Genomic DNA, 23152 nt, shown 5'->3' with positions numbered 1-23152 from the left:
AAATAATGCTGACATCAAAGGATCACCTATCAGAAAAATTCCTCTCATATATATTGCTCAGTTTTGTTGAAGTTCAGTACCTGAAATTAATCCTCGTTGCTCTCTGCCCTGTAAAACTGTCCCTGGGCCATAGCGCTCTATGTCAGCCTCCCATGGAGCCAAGACTTTGCATCCAGGTCCAATGGCAAGCCTTCTTGCATCTTCATAGTGTGTGATATCATAAAGTGCCGTTTCCTGCATGCGACATTGGGCCTTTCGTTTTGTCTTCTTACTTTTGTCGAATTCCACCAAAAATCGACCTGGGTATCCCTAAATATAACAACTTATCAGACATCAGTGAACATAAAGATGTTATTTAATGTGCCTCACTCTGGATTAGAAGTGGTAGGCTCGCCAGTACTTTTCCACTTCCTTTTCTCAGGAGATTAGAAAGAGGTTAGAAAAAAATTGATGGTAGAGGAGGTTGTGCACTGTCTGTTGATGGGCTGATTAGCCATTTTTAGGTTCTTTGCTTTCTCATGTTCTTAATAATGTGCTTCCATTATTTTGGTCTTTATGGGACATATTTTCCTCTAGTCACTAGTTTTAGCGAAAAGATAGATGTACATAAACAGCAGTGCAAAATGGCTAGATTGTTCTAACAGGCTAATTGTATGTGTAGCACTGCTCTGAAGATTGATCCCATCAACAGTAGGTTCATGAGTAACAAACAGTACAAAACGTAGCTCTTTACTTGTTAAGGCTCTATTATTTTCAACTGGAATTCTTAATTCTAAAATGACATTGGCCTAGAATTTGCTGGAGGGGGCCTGTCCTGTTAGACTTTTTCCCTCACCCTTCAGCTCGACAAATTTTTGCGCCACAAATTGCTGGAAGTGCGAGCTGATAACAGTGTGGTGTGGTCAACGGGGCATCTGGGACCTTGGTGAACAACAGGACCAACAGTCTATCTCCCTAACCAATGAGATTTAAGGATTGAGAAAGAAACAGAAGAACGACGGAGAAGGAAATAGGGTGAATTACATTCAGACCAGGAACACAAAGAGAAATAAAGAGAGGGAAAGAAAGTTTGGATTATCATAGTATCATGGTAGGTACAGCAGTGGAGGAGGCCATTCGGCCCATCGTGCTTGTGCCGGCTGTTTGAAAGAGCTATCCAATTAGTCCCATTCCCCATCTCTTTCCCCATAGCCCTGTAAATTTTTTCCCTTCAAGTATTTATCCAATTCCTTTTTGAAAGTTACCACTGAATCTGCTTCCACCACCCTTTCAGGCAGTGCATTCCAGATCATTATGAGAGTGAAAAAAAGAAAGAAAAAGAAAAATTAAGAAATAATTTCTTTAAATTTTAAAAATCTGTAAGAACAATTTACTACCTGCAGGAATGATACTCCACAGTTTCAATTGTTCCCTTTCTGGGCCGGAGTGGTTGAGTGGAATTACAGGAACATAAATCTCGCCATTTAAAGGGTCCTTACGCTTTTAAGTACCAGCCCTAATTTTCTGCAGCAAGTGTAATTGGTAATTAATGCATAAATACAGCAGTGTCTTGAAACTCGCGGGGAGGTTGACAGCGAGCTGCCGTTTTTGCAAGGTGGAGCGGCACAAATCATCCAGCAATTTGTGGCGATTCGCAACTAACGCTCTAACTCTTCCTCTTCCTCGCCACAAGTTGTTGGATGATTTACACACTAATAACAGCGTGAGCATTAAACTAGCTGTTATTTTGCCAGTAAATTGTATTGAAGTGTGGAAACAACTGCACAAGCTTAATAAGGAGGAAAAGTATTATTACAATACAATTTAATAAACCAAACAGATCTGTCTGTGCCCAAGATGTCATTTTGATGGTAGCTGCATCACTGCTGTGAAATAGAGTAACAGACTACATTGGGATGAGGGGCCTAAATCGGGTGAATAGATGAGATTGGGGAAAACAGATTGTTTTTCCTTCCACACTATTCATTCCATCACTGCTTAGCTGTTACTTCAAAACCTTCATGTTCATTAAGGTGACTATTGCTACTTTCCAATTATGTTTGCCCCCACCTGCATAATCTTCCTCATGATTGCCCTTTAACAAGGCCTTAACAAACAAAAGCCGTTTTGTTTTATTTTCTATTCATTTTCTTGAACAGATTTTTGAACAGGTGCAATCTTCAGAACAGCACTAAAAACAGACAAATAATCCATTAGTTATTTCTACCAGTGTTGCAACAGTATTTGGGGTAATTTTATGAGTCCACATTCCAGGGGGAGTCAACCCCACTGGGAGTGTGTATTGCAAATTCGATCTCGAGTTGTGCACAATTTTCTGACCATTAAAATGAATGGTCCACAAATTGTGGGCAGTGTGCGCCCAAATTTCCAATATGCACTTCTAAAGGTACGGGAGAGGCGCCCTGCAGGGGGCATGGATTTTTCTTTTAAAAGGATAGCAATGTGGCCTATTGTTGGGACATTGTAGAGAGAGCTTTACCATGTATCTAACCCAGGGGTGCTCAATGCTGACATTAGATTCAAAGAAAAAAAGAGAACTGAAATAAGGAAAAGCTATTTTTTCATTTTGCACTAAAGCACTCACAAATCATGCAATGTAGAGTTGACCGTATGCAATGTAGAGTTCTCACTACACTGAAATATCTAAATTTGATTTGAGATCGACAGCTCCACCTTCCCATTTCCCACACTTGATATCCTTGCGACGTATTAATTAGGTGGATTGTATTAGTGTCACTGTGCAATTTTGCACTATGGACTCTCATCACTTGGAATTCCAATTGGATGGTGGGTGTTACATGAGAATCGATTGGACCAGAAGTCACAGAGAAGGAAGTATCATACCATCTGTTTGGGTAGAATCTGAACTCTGTGTCTCAAGTACATGTGGGGGAAAAAGGAGCACTTAATCTTAGCAAAACATCATATAAACCTAGTTCTCAGTAAAGTGCTGTGATTTCAGGGGTATGGAGGGAATAGATTGATGTGGTAGAGAAGTAACGCAAATGCATAATCACCTCAACTTCTTGGCCAAGTCTTCCCAGATAATAATATCCATCATTCTCCCTTCGAGCCAAAACACGAGCTCCTCTTATCAGTTCTCTGGCATGGGAATCAATTAAATCTCCTTTTGTTATAATCTTCATACCTCTGGGGTGTAATGTACTCCAGCTGCACAAAAGAGAGCAGTATAAGTCAGACAGCTACAGAGGATACATACCAGATATACAGGATACACAAAGAGCCGCTGAAAACTGAACTTGTGCCATGAGTAATGGCAATCCGTTTAATTATGAGAACTTAAAAGTATTACCAAAATGCATGGATCTTATTCAGAAGTAAGGTACAGTCTGTGCTGCTCATCCTATTTTACAGTCTTCTTTTTAAACTACAAATAGACTTAAAATACAACATAGAAAATTATATAACTTTTTCGTAAAACATAAATTTTTGTTAGGGCTCTTGTCTCCAGCCACAATGTTTGAACACGACCAAAATCTTGTTTTTGCTTTAGTGTAGTGCGGATACTTTCCAATGTAAATTACTCTTCTCTTGGGGGTATTCTCCTCTTCAGAGCAGAGTTCCGGCAGGGCAGAACTTCCACCCGCACCCCCCCCACCCCCCCCTCCCCGTATCTGCCCCAGCCCTGACCCATTTTCCTGGGTCAGGGCTCATTAAGAATGTACTGTGGGATGCTGGCAGGATTCCTGCCATAAGGAGAGAAGATGTCAGTACAAAGGCAGAGAATTCTGGTGGTGCTACAGTGGAGACGCCGCTGCAGCACCAGAAGATCCGCAAGGAGTTTTAAAGGGGCAGAAGCACCCCAAAGATTTTGTCCCGAAGGCCCCAGCTAGGGCTGCGGCCTTCTGAAGGGAGAGGAGGTCTCAGAGCCATTAACACCGCTTTCCACAACCACCTTCCACATGCCGGCCCCAGGATCAGTGGTAACATGAGCAGGAAGAAGGAAAATCCTTGTGACCTTGGGCTCCTCCCCCTTTTATTTGCATGTGATGGGTTGGATAAGGTAACCACTCTGACCAGAACCACCTTCTTGGGTTTCCAGGCTTATCACAAAGTCGCTTAGCTGATGTCAACTGCAAAATTAGCAGTGAACAATTCTGCAGAGAGTGATGGAGATCAACATTCATTCCAGTACTTGACGCTGATCAGATGTCTGAGCTGAGAAACTCCGTATCAGCCGAGTCGAATATAAACACCATGCTGGTCCCCATAATGCCATACCTGAAAGGAACAACTGTACTTGCCAGTCCGTAGGGGTCTCTATTGAGTGCAGCAAGGGTACTGCAGTACTTCAGCTCTGAGTAATATGGTCCTATCAGGTGAGAATAATCGAGTTGATAGACCGGGATAAGCTGCAAAAGAAAAGATAGTACAACATTTCCAAGAGCTGTTGTCAGGAAGTTTTGTAATAATTGCATTTTGTTCTCTAAAAATATTTGTTCAAAAATGTATTTTAATATTTTGAGATCATCACAATAAAAATGTCAATGTTGTCTCAAATATTATCATCAAGCAATTTCTGCTGCAAATGATACAACGCAGGTTAGATATGGGACAGAGCTTTCTCTACATTGTCCCATCAAACATTATCAGGTCAAGTGTAGCTCTAATTGGAAAGAGCGTGAAGCTCCCTTTAAAGCATCTCATCAGGCACTCCTGGGTCAGGTATAGTTACCCTGCAACCACCCTGCACCTTGCCCCTGCTGTTGAAATAGAGGTGAGACACTGGATTGACAAAATATCAGAGCACCATGACAACTCCCAGCATATCATTGCAAATGAACTGCATTTAAGGAATGCTGCAGATCTGATTATAGCAACAACCAAAGCTCCTCCAAAGCTTCATTACTGAAGAGCAGCCTCTTGAGACTGAGCTCTTAGAAAGGTCTCAGAAAGTGTGCCTTGAGAATAAGAGTGATTTTCTTATCCAACAGCTGCAGTGAGTCTGAAGATACAGCCAAAAGTCTCCACAAGCAATCTCAGTTGAGCAGCATTCCTTTAACCAAGTATTTCTGCCTTGATAAACGGGTCCTGGCAACCTGCGGCTTTTAAACATGGTACACATAATCAAGGGCAAATAGAATGGCAAAAGCATGGAATTTTTGGTGACATCATCCTGTCCTAAATCAGTCATTTGCATGTGGCTGCCACTGGGTTGGGCAGCACTGTTCTACATGCCCTACAACTGAGTGGAAATTATGCCGGGGACTTCTGCAGCAGAACCCTAATGTAAATCGACCCCATCAGACATCCCAGCCCTGCAAAGGTGTAATTGCCGACTTACGCCCTCCCCCAAACCAGTAATGTCAGGGCCAATGTCTGCAATAAAACAACAACTTCTGTGCTACCATAATTTTAATGGAAACCCATGATGTGTGTATATTTAGTGCTTCTTAACACCATGCTTCCCTTTGATGACAATATGATATGTGCACTCTAACACACAGAGTGCTTCTGCTAGATGCTACTTGAGTGGCAGGAGTGTGTGAATTGGCTGGCTACTGAATTCCAATAGGAGCCTCTTAGGACTGAGGTGGCCCTTGTCTCACAAGGACTTGCCACATTCTGCAACTCTTGTCCTATTGAGAGACAGCACCATTATCGGTGCAAGTTACTGCCATGCCACTAGTGCTGGGGTCTGGATCAGTATGGCTACTGATTTACAGGAAAGTAGACCTAATGGTACCAGTGCGATCAGTAAAGCCTGTTGCAGCCAGAAGAGACACCTCAATCAGGCACCCCGGGTCTCTATGGCAGTACTCTGAGCATCCACAGACTTCCCTTAGGGCCACTGTTATAGAGGCTTTCGCTGCAGATATAAAGTTACACCAGAAAAAGTTGAAGAGTTGATATCTTACCTTGTTTTTGCTGTTTTATTTAAAAAATCCAAATTAGTTTAACTGCTTCTACGAATGGCTTCCCTGGGGAGTTTCATCTGCTGCAGTTTTCCATTGATACAGAGGAGTAAAAGAGGGGAGAGGGGATAGGGCTTACAAACAGTACATCCTGGAATGTTCAGTGAATGCCCAGTCTTGCTGCCATCATGAAAAATAAAAACCTACAAATTGTAGGCACAAATGCATACTGAAAGCTGTAGTCTACAATCTGTTAAGCTTATGAGTGATGTACTGGGAATCTTCCATGAACTCCAGACTGAAACTTCTCACAGGTCTCTGGTGGAAAACGTTGTTACAATTGTTTCAAACACAGATATGCTATTGTTTTGTTAAGTTAATCATTTTCTTGCAAATGTTGCAATCTGTTCTGGTTTTATTGTGATGCAAACCTTATTTCCAGTAGCAAGAACTCAGTGTACTGCAGAACCCAAGATGCTGGCTGAAAGGACTTTCAAAAAATACTTTGAGCCACGTAACAGTGATCAGTAAAGTCCAGGAGAAATATATCCCACTAAAAAGCAAGAACAATCTAGCCAGTAACGATACACGTGGATGAATATAGAAATAAGGACAAAATTGAAAATAAAGTAAATGGCATACACTCAGTACAAAGACAATAAAGGAGAGGATGATAAAAAGGAATACGAAAAGGTTAGGGAAGAAGTTAAAAAAAACAATTAGGAAGACAAAGAAAAACTGCGAAATTAAATCATCAAGGAATATGAAAAGAAATAGTAAAGTATTCTACAGACACATAAATAACAAAAGAAAAATCAGGATAGGGATAGGGCCACTAAGCGGTACACACAATAAACTCACAGGTAATGACAGTGAAATGGCAAAAATATTAAATAATTACTTTGCCTCAGTATTTACCAGAGAGACTAATATGGTGGGTATGACAATGGCACTGGAGAAGGTGCAAAAACGATTTACTAGGATCATACCAGAACTGAGAGGTTATACCTATCAGGAAAGATAGAGCAGGCTGGGGCTCTTTAGTAAAGAGAAGACCGAAGGGTGACCTGATAGAGGTCTTTTAAGATTATGAAAGGGTTTGATAGGATAGACGTAGAGGAGATGTTTCCACTTGCGGGGGGGACCAAAACTAAGGGCCGTAAATATAAGATAATCACTAATAAATCCAGTAGGGATATCAGGAGAAACTTCTTTACCCAGATAGCATGTGGAACTTGCTGCCACAAGGGGTAGTTGAGGCGACTAACATAGATGCATTTAAAGGGAAGCTAGATAAACACAAGGAAGAAAGGAATAGAAGGATATGTTGATAGGGTTAGATAAAGTGGGGAGGGAGGTGGCTCGTGTGGAGCATAAACACCAGTATGGACCTGTTGGGCCAAATGGCCTGTTTCTGTGCTGTACATTCTATGTAACCAGTTAATGTTGCTGACTGCCCATTTTTGATTTGTACTTTTTAAACTTTATGATTGTTGGTTTTCACTCCTGATTACTGCTTGCTGATTGTTATGTTCCTTACCTGTTTATTTGTGATTTATTGATACCGAGCCACATAAGGAGGTATTAGAACAAGTGACCAAAAACTTAGTTAAAGAGGTAGGTTTTAAGGAGCGTCTTAAAGGAGAGAGAGGTAAAGAGGCGGAGAGGTTTAGGGAGGGAATTCAGAGCTTAGGGCCTAGGCACGGCCATCAGTGGTGGAGCGATTAAAATCGGGGATGTACAAGAGGTCAGAATGCGCAGAGATCTCGGAGGGTTGTAAGGCTGGAGGAGGTTACAGAGATAGGGAGGGGCGAGATCATGGAGGGATTTGAAAACAAGGATGAGAATTTTAAAATCGAGGGGTTACCAGACTAGGAGTCAATGTAGGTCAGCGAGCGCAGGGGTAATGGGTGAACGGGACTTGATGTGAGTTAGGATATGGACAGCAGATATTATACAGAGGCCCTGTCTGCGTGGTCATGTGAGCATTAAAGATCCCATTCAAGAAGAGTAGAGGAGTTCTGGTTGATATTTATCCCACAATCAACACCTCCAGAAGAGATTAACTAGTTAGATACTTCATTGCTGTCTGAAAGAACTTGCTGTGCCCAAATTGGCTGTTGTGTTTGCCTACAAAGCAACAGTGATTACAGTTCACTTTGGTACATTATGGGGAAGTGAAAGCCGCTATATAATTTAAGCTCTTTCTTCTGGCAAGTTGGAGAAGTGAGAGGGGTTGCTGGGTGTAGGACTACTTGGGGGGGGTGGTGGGTGTGAATGAGTGAGGGGGGGTGGCTGCAGAATGACACTGAAAAATGTTGATGGGTGGGTCAGCAGTGGGGATTGAGGGGAAAAGGTTGGTCTCCCGCTGTAACTTCATTGGGGACCATTTGGTTTTCAGCTTTTTGATTCGTGATGTCATCCAACACCTAAAGTTGATAACTTGTATATCATATGTACAGGATCAGCTGTGCCTGTATAACATGCAATGAAATAAAAACCTGAAATTACTCCGTTGAAATCACTGGGTACATTAGCAGTTCAATTCATCTCTTTATTAAGTCACTGAAATTTGTTTGTTAACTTTGATTAAAAAAAACTTCCCAAAATTGTAACTGACAGTGATGCACGTAGCTCCTTGCATGTTTAGCTGGAGAATCATAAAACATGCATAGTAAGAGTAATTTAAAACTACCTTTGTAGTGAGAGACAGGTACAGTCCATGTGTGTGTGGTCTCCCTGGTAACAACAGGAACACAAACTCATTGGAGAGAGGCTTAAATATAGAAACCAACAGTCGGAGGGCTATAGATACAGAGAGTTAAAAAGATTAATACCTAGAAACAAAAATAGAGTCATAGGGAGAGAATGATATGGGGTTACAAACAGACAAACAGAGAGGTACAAAAGGAGTGAGAAAGTCACAAATAGACAGAGACACATATACAGACAGGTACTTTGAAATAGACACACGCAGTTACAGTAAAAAGCACTTAAAGAAACACTCATGCAGGAGAGATATGCATACAAAATTATAAGCATAGAAAGACACTATGCATACAGAGAGTTACAGATGTACAGATAGAGACACATACATACATGCTACAGGAAAAGAATAAACCATCTGCATTTCTTTTATATATTTTTGTATCTCAAAAGCAACCAGCAGAAAAATGGTTAACATTCAAGTGGGAAATTCTAGGACTCTTAATTCAATTTGTAGGGAAATACTGAATAAAAGTCCTGAATTTAAACATGTTTATTTAAGCAGGATCTTTTTACTTTAAGTACTGTTGCAGTGACATTTGGAAAACAAGGAAAATCCAAAATAATTTAACCTTTTCTTAAATTTTATATTTCTTGGTCCTCACTACAAAAACACAGGCCCTAAATAGATGGGACTGTCCATTTATATTTTGGTAAAGAATCTATGTTTGTTACACACATTCTCAAGCATGTCCCTTATCATAATGCAATTATTGTAGGGCTGCTGTTGTAGACTGTAAAAGAGGGGTCTATAAATCACAAACATTAAACAATCAGTAAACAGAAATGACTGATGTTGTCATTTTAGATATTTTGAAACCCACTTGTTCTATTGATCCACTTCTCCTGAGACTTGCTGCTTGAAAAGAAGAACCCGTCAGCCAGGCTATCTTTTCCAAGAACGCATGAGCCTCAGTCTTGCTGCAACTTCCCATCACATAAAGAGTGTGTACAGGTCGACCCTTGGCTGTATATGTCAACATAGTGTAGATTTCCTGAGGGTTGTTGTCAGGCAGTCCATCAGTTATTAGGTAAACAGCGTCACTGGCAGGATCATCTAAGGCAACAGCTAAAGCATGTTGCATGTTTCTTCCAGTTTTACATTCCAGAGATTTGATCCATGGGATAGTTTTCCCTACTGTCTGAGGTGTGCAATCGATCAAACTGTTACAATATTTTGCAACCTAGTGAAAAGGTATACAAATAAATATGCATTTAGTCACTCATATCAGAATTGCAAGAAACCATAATTGTGCAGCTAAGCAGTCAATGTACTTTTTATATAGGGGCAGGAATGGATGGGTGCTATGCACTGCATGGAACAATGCAATTGAACAACCTACAGATGCAGCAGTGTAAATACTTATCTTAAACGTTATAAAACAGAGCACCCAGTGTGGCTTAATAGGAATTTCATCTATATCATGGAGAGACAACACGTCTACTGAAAATACTCAACACTAACATCTTTTATCACTTGGAATTTGTAAATGAAACTTTGTTAATGAAGTTACATTATCATGAATGATCAATGTGTGAGACAACAGGAGTGCAGCAGCAGCCTGGAGTGTGCACATTATGTTGAGGAAACTATGATGTCTCAAAATTTTGACTGCACACATTGTACTGCCAGTGGCTGTGATATGATTTTTTTTCAACTTGTATCATACTTGAACATCATTTCTTGTCTATTGTTTATTTGGGGCCCTGTATTAAGAATATCATATCACAACCATTAAACAGCCTGCTATCTTCAAAATACCAGCCCTCTACAATTTTCTGTCTCCAGATACTAAACTTTGCAAAACCAAAATAAACTACTGTTCAGTTAAACTCTTCCACATTTTGATCCCATTGTCAGCATCATGCACTACTGGATCTGGTAAAGCATAGGTTAGATGCAGGATAAAGCTTTCTTCACTATCCCAATGAGTGCTCAGAGGTTGGGCATCACATATGAAGGGTAAAGCTCCTTCTACCAATAATGTATATTAATCACAACCTCAGGAAAGTAGGCCCTAGTACACTATTGGAACTTTTCCATTACTACACCAGCCGCCTTATGGCCTCCCACAGCAACACTGTTCATTTAGTGCCAGTTTAGGCTGAGTATTGGCAGTTTTGAACTGTAGACTCCTTTGGCCTAGAAATTGGATCACACCCAAATTGAGACGTGATCCTGGTGCAGCACCTAACAAGGCTGGTGTTAGGACCAGGGGAAATTGGTCCACTGGCCTAATTTGTTTATTATTGACGAGCTGCAGGCATCAGTAGTGGCTCCAGCTGCAGCTCGCTGGCCCCGGGAAGCACAGAAATCGGCCGGTTTGGAGGATGTAAGCAGAGTCCAGAAGAGCATTCTTGTTCCTCACGGCTCCACAATAAGGTAAGCAGAAAAGCTACAACTTATCTTTCAGGAGACAGTCTCCAGTGGTCCCTTTAAGGACTGCTGGTTTGGCTGCCAAGCACCTGAGAATACCGACCACAGCTTGCATGGTGCAGTTACAGCACTTTGAATCAAAGGGTTGTCAAGGTAGGGAGTACGCAAGTGCAAAAACACAGTAGTAATAGGGAATACCATTGTCATTGGACTAGATAAGTACTTTTGCAGGGCAACTAAGGGTCCCAAATGTGTACGCCTCCCGGGTGTAAGGGATAAAATGGAGTGGGTACAAAAGATTTTGAAGCGGGGAAGGGAATAACTAAAAGTTGTGATTCAGGCCGGAACCAATGACAAAGGAAGAAATAAAACTGGAGTCAAGCAAAGGGAGTTTCAGCAATTAGGAAATATATTGAAGAACAGGATCTTGAGGGTAGTAATATCAGGATTACTCCCAGTGACATGTGCTAGTCAGTATAGGAATAGTAAGATAAGGGAGTTCAATGTGTGACTGGAGAAATGGTGTTGGAGGGAAGGGTTCAGATTCTTGGGAAATTGGTATCAGTTCTGGGGTAGGAGAGGCCTGTACTGGATGGAAGTGCTTCTCCTGAAACAGGAGACCAATGTTCTCACTGGGAGAGTAACTAGTGCTGTGAGGGAGGGGGGGAAGACAAGATAAGGAAGGAGAAAGAAGAGTAAAAGGGACATGGTGCATAAGAAAGATACAAGAGAAAAACAGATCGGGAGACTTGATGGGCTGAATGGTGGACTCGATGGGCTGAATGGCCTCCTTCCATGCTGTAACCTTTCTATGATAACAGAACAAAAATGAGTAGAATTGCCAAACAGATAGTGGTGGGTTTGAGTTATTTCTGAATAAAATTGGTCAGTGCAGGTACAAATTGCTGTGGGGGATGTTCTATAATAACATTAACGGAGATGTGGCTGAGGCTAGAGCAACACTGGGAGCTGAATGTTCCTGGTTACAAAATATTCAGGAAGGACAGAGCAGGAAACAAGGAAGGAAGTGTGGCAGAGTTAATCAAAGGTTTCATTACAGCTCTCGAATGTAGGAATTATAGGGGATGGTAGAGAAGCTGAATCTATTTGGTTAGAGGTAAGGAATAAGAAGGAAACTGTTACTTTATTGGGAGTATATTATAGACTGCCAAACAGTGGAAACTAGATAAAGGAAGAAATATATAGACAGATTAGAGAAAAATGAAGGAACAACAGACTATAATAATGGGTGACTTTAATTATCCAAAGATAGACTAGGGTAAAAAGTAATGTATGTGGCATGAAGGGGAGGAGTTTTTATAATGTGCTCAGGACAGCTTTTTAGATCAGTACATTTTTAGTCCAACAAGGAAGGAGGCAGTGTTGGATCTAATAATAGGAAATGAAGTGGGGCAATGAAAGGGTAGGGGAACATCTCAGAAACAGTGACTATAACGTAATTAGGTTTGATGTGAAAACTGAAAAATACAGAGAACAATCAAACGTAAAGGAACTTGACTGGAAAATGCCAATTTCAATGAGATAAGGGAACTTGTCCAGATAAACTGGAAAGAAAAATTGCAAACAGGACAATGCACGAACAATGCAAAGCATTCAAACAGAACGTGGTTAGAGTGCAGAATAGATGTATTCCCAGAAGAAATAAAGGTAGTGTGGCAAAGGCTGGAGTTCCTTGGATGAGTAAAGAATTTAAAATTAAAATTAAAATGAGAACTTGAAAAGGTAAAATTTGCAGAGTTATGGGGAAAGAGTTGGGGAGTGGGACTAATTGGATATCTCTTTCAAAAAGCCGGCACAGGCACGATGAGCCAAATGGCCTCCTTCTGTGCTGTAAGATTCTATGGGTTCTATTTTCGCACCGGGTACGTTCGTGGTGGGGGGCTGCGAAAATCCGGGATTCCCGGGGCGGGTCCGGAGCCCGGCTCCAACCCGCCCCATTTCCGGGTTCTCCAGTGACGTGCTCACATGCGCGCGCAGCCCCCGCATGTGGGACTCCCGCCGGCAATTAAAGCCGGCAGGGTGCCACTTAAAGTACTTGAACAGGTACTTAAGTTGTTTACAGACCTGATTGACCTGATATTTTAGGAGGGATCGGATTTTGCAATTAACTGAGACTGTTTCCCATACTGGGGAAACACTCCCAGTTGAAATGGACGTGTTGCAGCCACCACCCTGTGGCAGCTGCAAAGGTCCATTTGACAGGTGTGGGGGAGGGGGGGGGAAGACTCTTATTCATTGCAGGAGGCCACTCTGTCACTTTGGACAAAGTTTGGCCTCCACCACCCTCCTCCTAACAATCAAATGCATAAACTTGCACACTTATCCCGGTGTCCAGTCACATTTACCTACCTTGCGGACCCCCTCAAATGTACATCTTCCGGATGGGGGCCACCGTAGCTGCAGTCATGACCTCCTCGGAGGGCGAACAGCATCACCAGCCTCGCCGGCCACCTCTGGCACGTGGAGCTCCACAACACAGTGCTGTGACACATCCACCTGCACAGCAGGAGGGAGGGCAACTGAAGAGAGAGATGCTTCGCAGAGGGCACTACCCTCGTCACAGGGTCCACAGACCGAGGCTCAGCTTCCGTGGACATGTAGTCGTGGACATCTGCAGCCTCCGTCATGCCGAGCTGCTCCCGGTTGGCCCGAGCACCATCTTCTTACCTGTCGCTGTCATTGTCACCACTGCCCTCAACAACTTCTCCTCCCCATCCTTCCAGGGTGCCACCGGGGACATCACCGATGTCTCTCAGTCGTCTGCGCAAAAGAGCCCTGCAAATACACCTACACCCACTCTGCAGTGACACAATGGGTGGCATGAGTTGTGGGTCTTCATAGTGATCCTCTGGAAAGGGCATTATTGCACAAACCAGACAAGATTCGCAAAGACGTGGCAGTAGTGGTGACAATATAATATGATATGTGAGTTGATCAGAAATCAAATATAGGTAAACACCATGACAAACCCTCAAACACCCTTCATGCTCACGACACGTTTGCCTTACGCTTCCTACTGCACATATGTGATGCATGCCCTGTGGCTGCAGCACAGGTAGTGGCAGGTTGAGTGAGGCTGACCGTGAAAGAGATGCTTCAGAGGGTGAGTATGAGATACAGCCATGAGATTGTACGAGGATTGGGTTGAATGATAGTGGTGGGATGAGTACTGGCGAGGTGAGTAAGTGCAGGTAAGATGAGGATGAGCTTTAATTTGGTGTGAGGGGTGATGTGATAGAGTAGTGTTGGCAGTGCAGAAGGAGATGTGGGGTGGGGGCGGTGATGTGGCAGACGGAGTGTAGGGGAATGAGTAAGTGTACTCTCTTCGGCTGACCTACTTAGGTCATTGAAGCGCCTCCTGCACTGTATGCAGGTGCGCGAAATGTTGGTGGTGCTAGTGACCTCCTCTGCCACCTCGAGCCAGGCCTTCTTGGTGGCAGAGGCAGGCCGCTTCCTCCCGCCCGCCGGGGTGAAGATCTCTGTCCTCCCCCTCCTCCTCACTCCATCCAATGATACCTGGAGTGAGGCATCATTAAACCTGGGAGCAGCCTTCCCCCTAGGCTGCTCCATGCTGTAAATTTTCCTATTTCTGCAGCATCAGTCAGTGAAGGACTGCCCCTTTAAATAGGGCTCCTTCAGCTGACAGACCTTGCTGCGCATGCGCAGTCCGCCCGCCGCGCAGCTTACCAGTGGGAAACCCGGAAGAACAGGTAAGTGGCTCCAATTATCCTGTAATTGCATGCGGAGCGCCCTGATTTCACCGGGCGCGTTACCCACGCACCCAGTTGACCCCCCGCTGAGAACCCGCCGCCCTGCTAATATCGAGCCCTATGAGCCTTTAAAAAGAAGCATATGACAAATCTGGAGCCAATAATACAAAAGAAAATGAAGTCAAATATAGGGGGAAACAAAAAAGATTAGAAAGACTAAGAGGAGGTGTGAAGAAAGACTGACAGTAACATAAAGGAAAATAATAATGTTATAATCACATAGAAAGTAAAAGAATAGTTAATGAAGAACAGGACTCATTAAAGGTGAAAAACAAAATCTTTTGGAGGATGAAGGAGTGGCACAGAAGAGAGTGAGAGTGGAAATGAAAGTGCACAAGAGGAGAAGGTAAAGCAACTAGTCAGGTTAATTATAGACAGGGAAGTGCTACTAAAAAGAACAGGTGGAGTCAAAGTGGAAAAGGCACTGGGCCCTGATAACATGTACCTAACAATGCTCAACTATAAATTTCAAATAACACTGAGACAGATTATTATGGAGTTTGGAGTGGGGAAGTGATAGGGTGTGAGAGGAGGAAAAAATTAGTCCCTCACAATATGGATGAATAAATTATGCAGGTGTAAAGAGTCTTGTACCCCCTTTCCTATCACAAGAATGGTCTAAACAGGCTTATACTGAACATGGACTCACTATATAATTACCATAACTGATTTAGTGGAATAGTCATATCTGTCTCCAACGCTAACCCTAACCTTACTTTGTTTTATTGACTTAAAACACAAAGGAAACAACTTGTTGCACAACATACCTTGCCAGAAAATGCAATGATGTTGAATTTGCAGTCAATCACTGTGTAGGCCCGGGTGAACAGGGTCTGGATCAGGTGATACTTCACTGCATCTAGTTTGTAATACATACTCCCAGATGCATCCACAACAAAGGTTACATTCTTCTCTTTAATATCTCTGAGGAGAATCGATGAGACCCCAGTAAATAACAAAGGGCACACGACTGGCATGATGACCCTCTGAAATGAAAAAAGGCAATTAACTCTGTACCATGTTGATCCTCCAATTAAGCTTCCTCAGGTCCCAAGAAGTGCTAAGAACTTAGATTTCAGAATTCAGTGCATCACAGCCCCTGTCATGATGTCTAAAGGAAAATCCTATCTCCAAAGTATCCCACCCAATGGCAAATTTGAACTTTCAAAGTATCACATTTAACGCCACTCTACGTCCTCCAAAATATTACACCCAATTGCATTACACTGTTTCCAAAGTATCACAATTAACACCAATCTGCTATATCCAAACTGTTCATCAAACAGCAATCCACTGTTTCTCCAATATCATATCCTACAGCCTCCAAACAACAACAATCAATGGTCACCCAAGCAACTTGAATTTCTGTAGCCCACTTCACGTGCAGGAAGATGTCTTAACATTAGGAAGACAAAACAATGAATGCTGAGTAAGAGGTGAAAAGGGAAATATTAAAGTTTGGGGGGGAAATTTTTAAAAGCAGGGTGTGAGGGAGCAAGTTAGATGGAACTTCAGGGAGTTCCAGAGGGGAGACGCGATGGTGGAGTGGAGGTAATGGGGGACAATGAGAAGCCCAATGTTAAAGAAGTGAAGCATGGATGTGGGGATTTAAGACTGGAAAAAATTGCTAAAATAGGGAGGAGTGAGGCAATGGAAGGATTTTAAAGCAAAGACATGAATTTTGAAGTTAACTTGCTGGCACATGGGAGGTCGGGAGCATTGCAACAGCTATGAATGGAACCAGGAGAGAGCAATGAACTGCAGAGGCCAGATATTGGAGGGGGATGCTATGGTCAGCATATTGGGGGTGATATTAAACCCCAAGAACCTGTGGGTTGGGGGCAGGTGGGAGTTGAAAATAGTTGTTTTTTGGGTCGCGACCGCAACCTGGCTTTATTTCCGGGTTTAACGTACAGGTAAAAGTACAGGCTTCCCACTGGGAATACAAAGTCCAAAAATTTTGCAGTTGCGACCCAAAAAAACAACTATTTTCAACTCCCACCCGCCCCCAACCCACCTATTCTTGGGGTTTAAAATTACCCCAACGGCCTCCAAAGTTGACACCCAACAGCAATCTATTATAGTCTGCAAAGAATAACATCCATTTGCAATCTACAATCTCTGAAATATAATACTCAACTACAATCTGTGGTCTTCAAAGTTCATTCCGAATGACAATCTTCAATCTCCAAATTTAGTGTATACTTTGTGAATAACACAAAGTAGAATTTATATCCGAGCTTGTGAAAAATACTGTGTTTGTACAACATATGGTTACATGGCTCCACTGATGGCTCACTTAGTGAGTACATTGCTCAGTGTGGAATTAAGAAAAGCAAACCGGCAAAGTCCTACATTAGATCCCACCACCCCCCACCCCACCCCCACCCCACCCCCCCCCCACCCACTACCACCCCCACCCACCCACCCCCAACCTGCCCTGTGCCGGATTAGTTGATCTCTGCTTGGGTGGCGGTTGAGGTGTTACAAGTGGCCTCAACGCCTCTGGGCTAGTGAAGAGAAGAATCAGCCAGGATTCCCACTGCTGATCCACGTCCAGTGACTCCTGCTGGAAAATGCATATGGATATCGGGTCCAGACAAGATTAGACTCAGCTGTGGTGTCCCCGCCATGGTAAAATAGCTAGCTGACACTTGCTATCTGAATTCGCATAATTAAGAATGAAAATTTGGATGAGGTCCCATGGAGCAGCCGGCGTCTCTGGAACCATAACCAGCATAAGTCAGCACCTTCAGAAGAGAGGAGAAAATTGATGGTGGTGGGGGAGGTGGTATATAGATCATTGGTGCTTCCAAACAGCTGATTTCTCAACAAGAAGACCTGATTTTAAATTGAGGTCTCCAGTATTCACACTTGGCCTCCTCCAGGGAATGAGCCTGCATCTGCGGCGCAGAGATAAAAGCATTTGGCAAATGGTTGTTCCAAGGACTGCTCCATTGCAAGTACTGCCAGTGACTTGAAAAAAGAGTGACATGACCAGCATTTGTGGCCTGCACCATCCCAGCCATCCATTGAGCAGAAATGAAGGAGAAATAAGCTAAGGAAATAACCATTGCAAAATAAGATACAGTTCACATGTACAGTACATATAATGCTCACCTATTACAAACATTAAACAGAATTCATATATAATAATCTACAGTGAAAACGGACTCACAGCAGAACAGAATAATCTTTTTCCTTATTAATATCTGGATTACTTCTTGCCTTGTGCACACTTTTCTTTCCAGTATTCTGCGTGCAGCTGTCGGGTGTCCCTCTGCGCTTGTATAATTCTCAATCTGTAAGCAAATTTCTTCTCTCTCAGTTTGACAGTGTCTCTAATGTTTATGTCTTTCTCTGAATATGTCTTACTTATTATTATGTATGAGTTTCTCTCAGTCCACAACTCTGTGTGTCTCATTTATTTCTCACTTATGTGTCTCACTTATTTCTGTTTCTGTCTGTATTATTCTTTTCTTGTAGCATATATGTATGTGTCTCTATCTGTACGTCTGTAACTCTCTATATGCCTAGTGTCTCTCTATGCTTGTAATTTTGTATGCGTATCCCTCCTAAATGAGTATTTCTTTGTGTGCATCTCACTGTAACTGCGTGCGTCTATTTCAAAGTACCTGTCTGTATATGTGTCTCTGTATATTTGTAACTTTCTCACTCCTTTTCTACCTCTCTGCAATTGTTTGTAACTCCGTATCACTCTCTCCCTATAACTCTATTTTTATTTCTAGGTATTAATCTCTGTAACTCTCTGTATCTATCCTCCTCTACCCCTCTCCGTTTCTATGTTTAAGCCTCGCTCTAATGAGTTTGTGTTTCTGTTGTTACCTGGGAGACCACACTCACATGGACTGTACCAGTCTCTCACTACAGAGGTAGTTTTAAATTACTTTTACTACCCATGTTTTATGATTCTCCAGTTAAACATGCAGGGTGCTACCTGCATCACTGTCAGTTGCAATTTTGAGAAGATTTTTTAAATCAAAGTGAACAAACAAACTTCAGTGACTGAATCATGAGATAAATTGAACTACTAATGTACCCAGTGATTTCAACTGAACAATATCAGGTTTTTATTTCATTGCATGTTACACAGGTACAGCCAATCCTGTACATATGACACCAACAGTTATCAAATCTAGATATTAGATGACGCTATGAACCAAGAAATTGGACACCAAATGGTCTCCCACTGAAGTTACAGCAGGATACCAAGACAACCCCTGTGGAATTTCATGGCCTGGTAATGTACAGTATTTAAACAAACAAATATGGTACATTTTGATATACCAAAAAGGTGTCCATTACCGACATTAAACTTACTGGCCTGTAGTTGCTTGGTTTGTCATGATGAACCTTTATAAAACGCTGGTTCGGCCACAACTGGAGTACTGTGTCCCATTCTGGGCACCGCACAGGAAGGATGTGAAGGCCTTAGAGAGGTTGCAGAGGAGATTTACTAGAATGATTCCAGGGATGAAGGACTTAAATTACGTGGATAGAATGGAGGAGCTGAGATTGTTCTCCTTGGAACAGAGAAGGTTGAGAGGAGATTTGATAGAGGTATTCAAAATCATGAAGGGTCTAGACAGAGTAGATAGAGAGAAACTGTTCCCATTGGCAGAAGGGTCAAGAACCAGAGGACTTAGATTTAAGGTGATTGGCAAAAGAACCAAAGGTGAAATGAGGAAAAACTTTTTTACACAGCGAGTGGTTAGGATCTGGAATGCACTGCCTGAGGGGGTGGTGGAGGCAGATTCAATCATGGCTTTCAAATGGGAACTGGATAAGTACTTGAAAGGAAAAAAATTGCAGGGCTACAGGGCAAGGGCAGGGGAATGGGACTAGCTGGATTGCTCTTGCATAGAGCCAGTGCAGACTTGATGGGCCGAATCGGCCTCCTTCCTTGCTGTAACCTTTCTATGATTCTATGATTTGCGCCCGGAGATTTTTCTGAATTCAATCCTATCAGTGTATCCATTACAATTTTCTGTCTATACTAAATCATGTTAGTTTCTCGTGGCCTGGCCCACATCCCAAAGACAGACATAAAAAAACAAGATAATTGTAGATAAGGAAGCTTATTCAGCCCATCTTGGTTCTTCCATCTAGAAAGTCCCCAAAGTCCTCCCACCACTCCACCTATCTTGGTTTGTCCTTCCAGTAAGACCCTAAAGTTCCCCCATTGCAGCAGCCAACTGTTTCTTAAATGATTCGAGTTTTCACCTCCACTAGTCTATCTGGGAGTTCAATCCATGTATTTATCACTCTGTGTGTAAGATGAAGAATTTCCTGATGCCCATTCTAAATTTGCCTTTTATTAGATTGAACCTATGTCCCTTTGTCCTAAGCTCGAAATGTAGTTTATTGTAGTTTTCTGGATTTACCTTTTCCAAAATTCTCTTATATACTGCACCTCTATAAAATTAGCTATTTGATGCCTTCTTTTAGGGCTGCAAAACCCTGGTTTCTCCAGTCTTTCCTCATAGTTCCGACCTTTGACACTGGGGATCAACCTCATGGCCCTTCTCTGCACTGCCTCCAGCGTTTGAATGTTTTCCCTATGTATCCTTCTTTTCCTCTGTGAAGACCAAAGCGTAATATTCACGTAGCACTTCTGCCATGTCCCTACCCTCTACTATTCCCATACCTTAATCTGTTTTTAATAGGCCTACCTCCACCTTTACCACTTGTACTTATAATATCCTTTGCTTTCATTATTTTCTTGGTTTCCTTTGTTGCTTTCTATAATCCTCCCAGTCCTTATTCTCCCCACTTTTCCTTACCTTTAAATAAGCCTTCTCCTATTATTTAATACTGGTCCCAGCCATTTTTGTAGACCTTGTTTCATTATTCCTGAAATACCTATTTTGCCTTTCAGCTGGTATTATACTTGTTTTGTACACCATTAATTGCCTTCTTGAATCCATAGATTTTTCGATGTACAATTTCTTCCATCTTATTATAGTCAATTCCTTCCTCATTGCTCCAAAGTTAGCCTTTAGTCCAAAACCTTACTTTGTGATATCATTCTCCTTCAAGCCTGACAGTGATTTTCACCACATTATGGTCAATATTCTAAGAAGCTCCCTTACTACCAGGTAACTATTTCTGACTCATTTCTCGTAATTAAATCAAGTGTCACCTTGGAAAAGGAAATGATGTTGGAGGTGGTGGTGGAACAGATAATAATGCAGATGAAAAGATGAACTACCTTCAGGGTTGTGTGGAATATGTTCCAAAAAAATGAGTAGAATTGCCACTGAAGAAAGGACTGTAGAAAAGCAGTAAATGGCAGAACTGTCAAGTCTCTCTTATTGTCATTAGGACTCATTTTGTTTTTTTTTTAAAATTGTGTGTCTCAGTTAGGGGATAGGTTTATAATTCATTTTTGGTCTATAACTGTTAAAAAACACAGAAAATGCTGAAAAGACTCAGCAAGTCAAGCAGTATCTGTAAAGAAGGGTAAATTATTAATATTTCAGGCATAGCCCTTCACCAGAATCATAGTGCAATGCCACTAGTGGAGCTCTATTCAAGGATTTATAATTTATGTTACCAGACCTTCCAACCTAATTTTCTAGGGGTGAAAACCCAGCCCAGTGAGCACCCAAAGTGTTTCACAGCCATTTAATCACTTCTGAAATGTAGTCACAATTGGTTTGTAGGCAAATGCAGCAACCAATTTGTACACTTCAAGGTCCCACAAACAACAATGAGATGAATAACCAGTTAATGTGTTTTTATGGTGTTGGTTATGGGATGAATGTTGGCCAGGACACTATGAGAACTCCCTGCTCTTTGAATAGTGCCACGGGATCTTTTACATCCACCTAAACAGACATTCAACATTTCAGCACAGCACTCCCTCAGTACTGCACTGAGGTGTCAACCTAGATTTGTGCTCAGTTCCAGGAGTAGGGCTAGAACACACAATCTTCTAAATCAGAGCCAAGAGAATTGCCAACTGAGCCAATCTGACACTTAAAAGGTAAATAGATAAATATTCCACGGATGCATGAGCTGCTATTGGGCTACCGCATTTCCTACATTACAACAGTGACTACACTTCAAAAGTATTTCATTGGCTGTAAAGCATTTTGGGACATCCTGAGGTCATGAAAGGTGCCATATAAATGCAAGTCTTCCTTTTATTTTCTTTCTCAAAAGGCAGCAAGTTCTCTAACTTCATTTGGATTTAGTAATATAAGCTCAATGCTGCTAATGCATTTTTATATACACATTATGTTTGTTGTGTTTTATTTACCTTCTGAAATACCTTCTGCCTGTCTCCTGATAATGCCATGATGTAATGGGCTGACATCACAGTACAATTACATTATGCCTGGGCAATAACCAATTTGTCAAGATCAACCTGTGCATTCTCATCCCTCAGAATGCAATTTGCTGTCTTTGTGCAACTTGTAGTGTAAATTTGAAAGAGCAATATCAAGGCCTACTGTCCTTTAGGGAAGGAAACCTGCCATCCTTACCGGGTCTGGCCTGTACGTGACCGTTAACTCCCCTCTGAAGTGGCCAAGCAAGCCACTCAGTTGTATCAAACTGCTATAAAGAATAAGAATAAAACCAAGCCATTAAGTAAATGCAATAACATTTGCAAATGTCATATGACCAAGCCTCCAGGAACAGGCCCAACCAGAGATGGCAACAGCTAAGTCTACAATCACCTTGCAGTGGATCTTGAACTAACTGAGCCCAATGCTGAAATGTTTCATAAAGCTGATCCCTGGGGGCATGTGACTAGGGCTGTACCAACCAGTGGGTACTGGTATATTAGAAGATGTATACTGTGTTTTAAATTGTAATAATAGGATTGTAGTGTGTACAATCTGTATTGTATTGTTTGTAATTGCGATATTTACATTGAACTGTGTGTATCCTTAAATTTTATGAAATAAAGTATATGTTCAAATTTTAAAAAAACGGATGGGTACCGGCAGAAACCATCAGCAGCCAAGGGATGCCGAATTCCTACATTCAGCACGGTGTCGGACGGCCTCTTTCACCAACAGTCCTGACGGACCCGCAGGTTGGCGGTTTATTTTGGAGCCGGAGCCTCTCCCCGAGCGTAGGCCTCGCTCCCTCCTAGAGGAGCAATGACGGCGGCGGCCTGGTGTTGACCAATAGCGGGTGTTGTTACTGGGCGGGGGGTGTCCAGTGAGCGCGGAGGTCGTTAGGAGGTGAAGGAGGAGCGGCTCGGAGATAGCGGAGACCATGTCCTCGGTGAGAGGGCTCGGGGTTACGCTGCGGAGCGGGGCCCGGCTACTGCGTGGCCGGAGCCTGGGGAAAGTTCCGATCAGGAG

At 42.3% G+C, this 23152-nt stretch overlaps 2 protein-coding genes across 3 annotated transcripts in view; one reads left to right on the top strand and one right to left on the bottom strand.

The window, feature by feature from the left end:
- The window catches only part of LOC137334746 (uncharacterized), a 27229-nt gene extending 4262 nt beyond the window's left edge, over window positions 1-22967 (bottom strand). The window contains exons 1-6 of the mRNA XM_067999670.1: window positions 22784-22967; window positions 15578-15796; window positions 9467-9826; window positions 4243-4373; window positions 3018-3171; window positions 81-309 (exon numbers count right to left, since the gene is read on the bottom strand). Coding sequence (XP_067855771.1) covers window positions 81-309; window positions 3018-3171; window positions 4243-4373; window positions 9467-9826; window positions 15578-15787 — 1084 coding nt within the window. The 5' untranslated portion in view covers window positions 15788-15796; window positions 22784-22967. The remainder of the gene's footprint in view (window positions 1-80; window positions 310-3017; window positions 3172-4242; window positions 4374-9466; window positions 9827-15577; window positions 15797-22783) is intronic.
- Window positions 22849-23152, top strand: part of ndufb2 (NADH:ubiquinone oxidoreductase subunit B2) — a 41989-nt gene continuing 41685 nt past the window's right edge. The window contains exon 1 of one of the 2 annotated variants that reach the window (XM_067999674.1): window positions 22849-23152. In XM_067999674.1, the coding sequence (XP_067855775.1) occupies window positions 23064-23152 (89 nt within the window). In that variant the 5' untranslated portion in view covers window positions 22849-23063. The other variant, XM_067999673.1, reaches the window with a different exon arrangement.

Source organism: Heptranchias perlo, chromosome 18 (assembly GCF_035084215.1).
Source record: "Heptranchias perlo isolate sHepPer1 chromosome 18, sHepPer1.hap1, whole genome shotgun sequence".
Taxonomy (NCBI): domain Eukaryota; kingdom Metazoa; phylum Chordata; class Chondrichthyes; order Hexanchiformes; family Hexanchidae; genus Heptranchias; species Heptranchias perlo.
This window is presented reverse-complemented; position numbering and strand designations above follow the sequence as displayed.